Source organism: Aplysia californica, unplaced genomic scaffold (assembly GCF_000002075.1).
Source record: "Aplysia californica isolate F4 #8 unplaced genomic scaffold, AplCal3.0 scaffold00222, whole genome shotgun sequence".
NCBI lineage: Eukaryota > Metazoa > Mollusca > Gastropoda > Aplysiida > Aplysiidae > Aplysia > Aplysia californica.
The window spans coordinates 280,582-281,659 of NW_004797492.1; the positions used below are offsets into that span (position 1 = coordinate 280,582).

The 1,078-nt window shown below is 44.9% G+C and overlaps 1 protein-coding gene across 1 annotated transcript in view; it reads left to right on the forward strand.

Moving 5' to 3' along the window:
- LOC101855106 (protein Wnt-5b) overlaps positions 1–1,078 on the forward strand; it is a 147,235-nt gene that overhangs the window by 60,664 nt on the left and 85,493 nt on the right. The window contains exon 3 of the mRNA XM_013083277.2: positions 223–379. Coding sequence (XP_012938731.1) covers positions 223–379 — 157 coding nt within the window. The remainder of the gene's footprint in view (positions 1–222; positions 380–1,078) is intronic.

Below are 1,078 nucleotides of genomic sequence, written 5' to 3' on the forward strand. Positions count from 1 at the left end.
TGTCTGTCTGTCTGTCTGTCTGTCTGTCTGTCTGTTTATTTATCTCTTACCTTTCTGTCTGTCTCTCTGTCATTCGTCTGTCTGTGTGCCAGCTTTTCTTTTTGCCAATCTATCGTTCTGCTGTTCTGTTGAGATAGGGGGGGGGGGACTACTAGACAAACATGATGACAAGCCATAAACTCCAACTGACTCTTATATTTCATTTCTCTGTTTGTGCTTCAGGTCCAGTGAGTCTTTGGGACTATGACAAGATGGAAGGACGGAGGAGGGGGAGGAGGACCGACTGCATGTCCCGGGGTGCCCTCTGCTGGGGATGGACATTGGTCATCTTGTTGCTGTCCATGGAGACCAGAGCCGTCTACGCCCTGGATATGTGGTGGTCAGTATTATTTGCGTCTTATCTGATGGTTGTGATATCGCTGTGACTTCATTTCCTCATAATGGCAAAGTTCTATCTGACATTTTGGGTTGTTTTGAATTATTAAGACAATAGAATCTGGAACCAAATGTTCTATCTGCTCTATCAAAATCGTGAGATTATTCAGAGTCGTAATCAATATATTCAAAGAATTGCATTCCTAAAAGCTTGACATGCTGTGGAACTCATATTACTTTTACGTCCAATTTCTAAAATCTAGGTACTGAGCAGATAGAACTTAGCAGTTCTAAAGCAGTGACTTATCGAAGCTTGTTGGCTTCGACATTCTAGGCGTTACGCTCTCGTAAACGGGAGATCGCGGGTTTGGGGGCTCAAGGCTCGATCGGGCCCAGTGTTGTGACCTTGGGAAAGGCACTTTACACGAACTGTTCTCATTTCTCCCAGATGTGAATGGGCACCCGGCCATAGACAGTGAAAGATCTTGTCAGTAGGTTACTGTCTTGGCGCCTGTGAAATGGCAGTTTACACAACATGCGTCCCAGGAAGTTAAGATTGTTTCAGAATGCTATCTGGTCTCCTGGGGTAATGATATAGATTGTTAAAGTGCGCAGCGCTTGCTGTTGAGCGGGAATTTCGCAACTGATTACATTATTTGATTGAAAAGTTTGGGTGGCCGAACCAACGTCAGGACACACACAC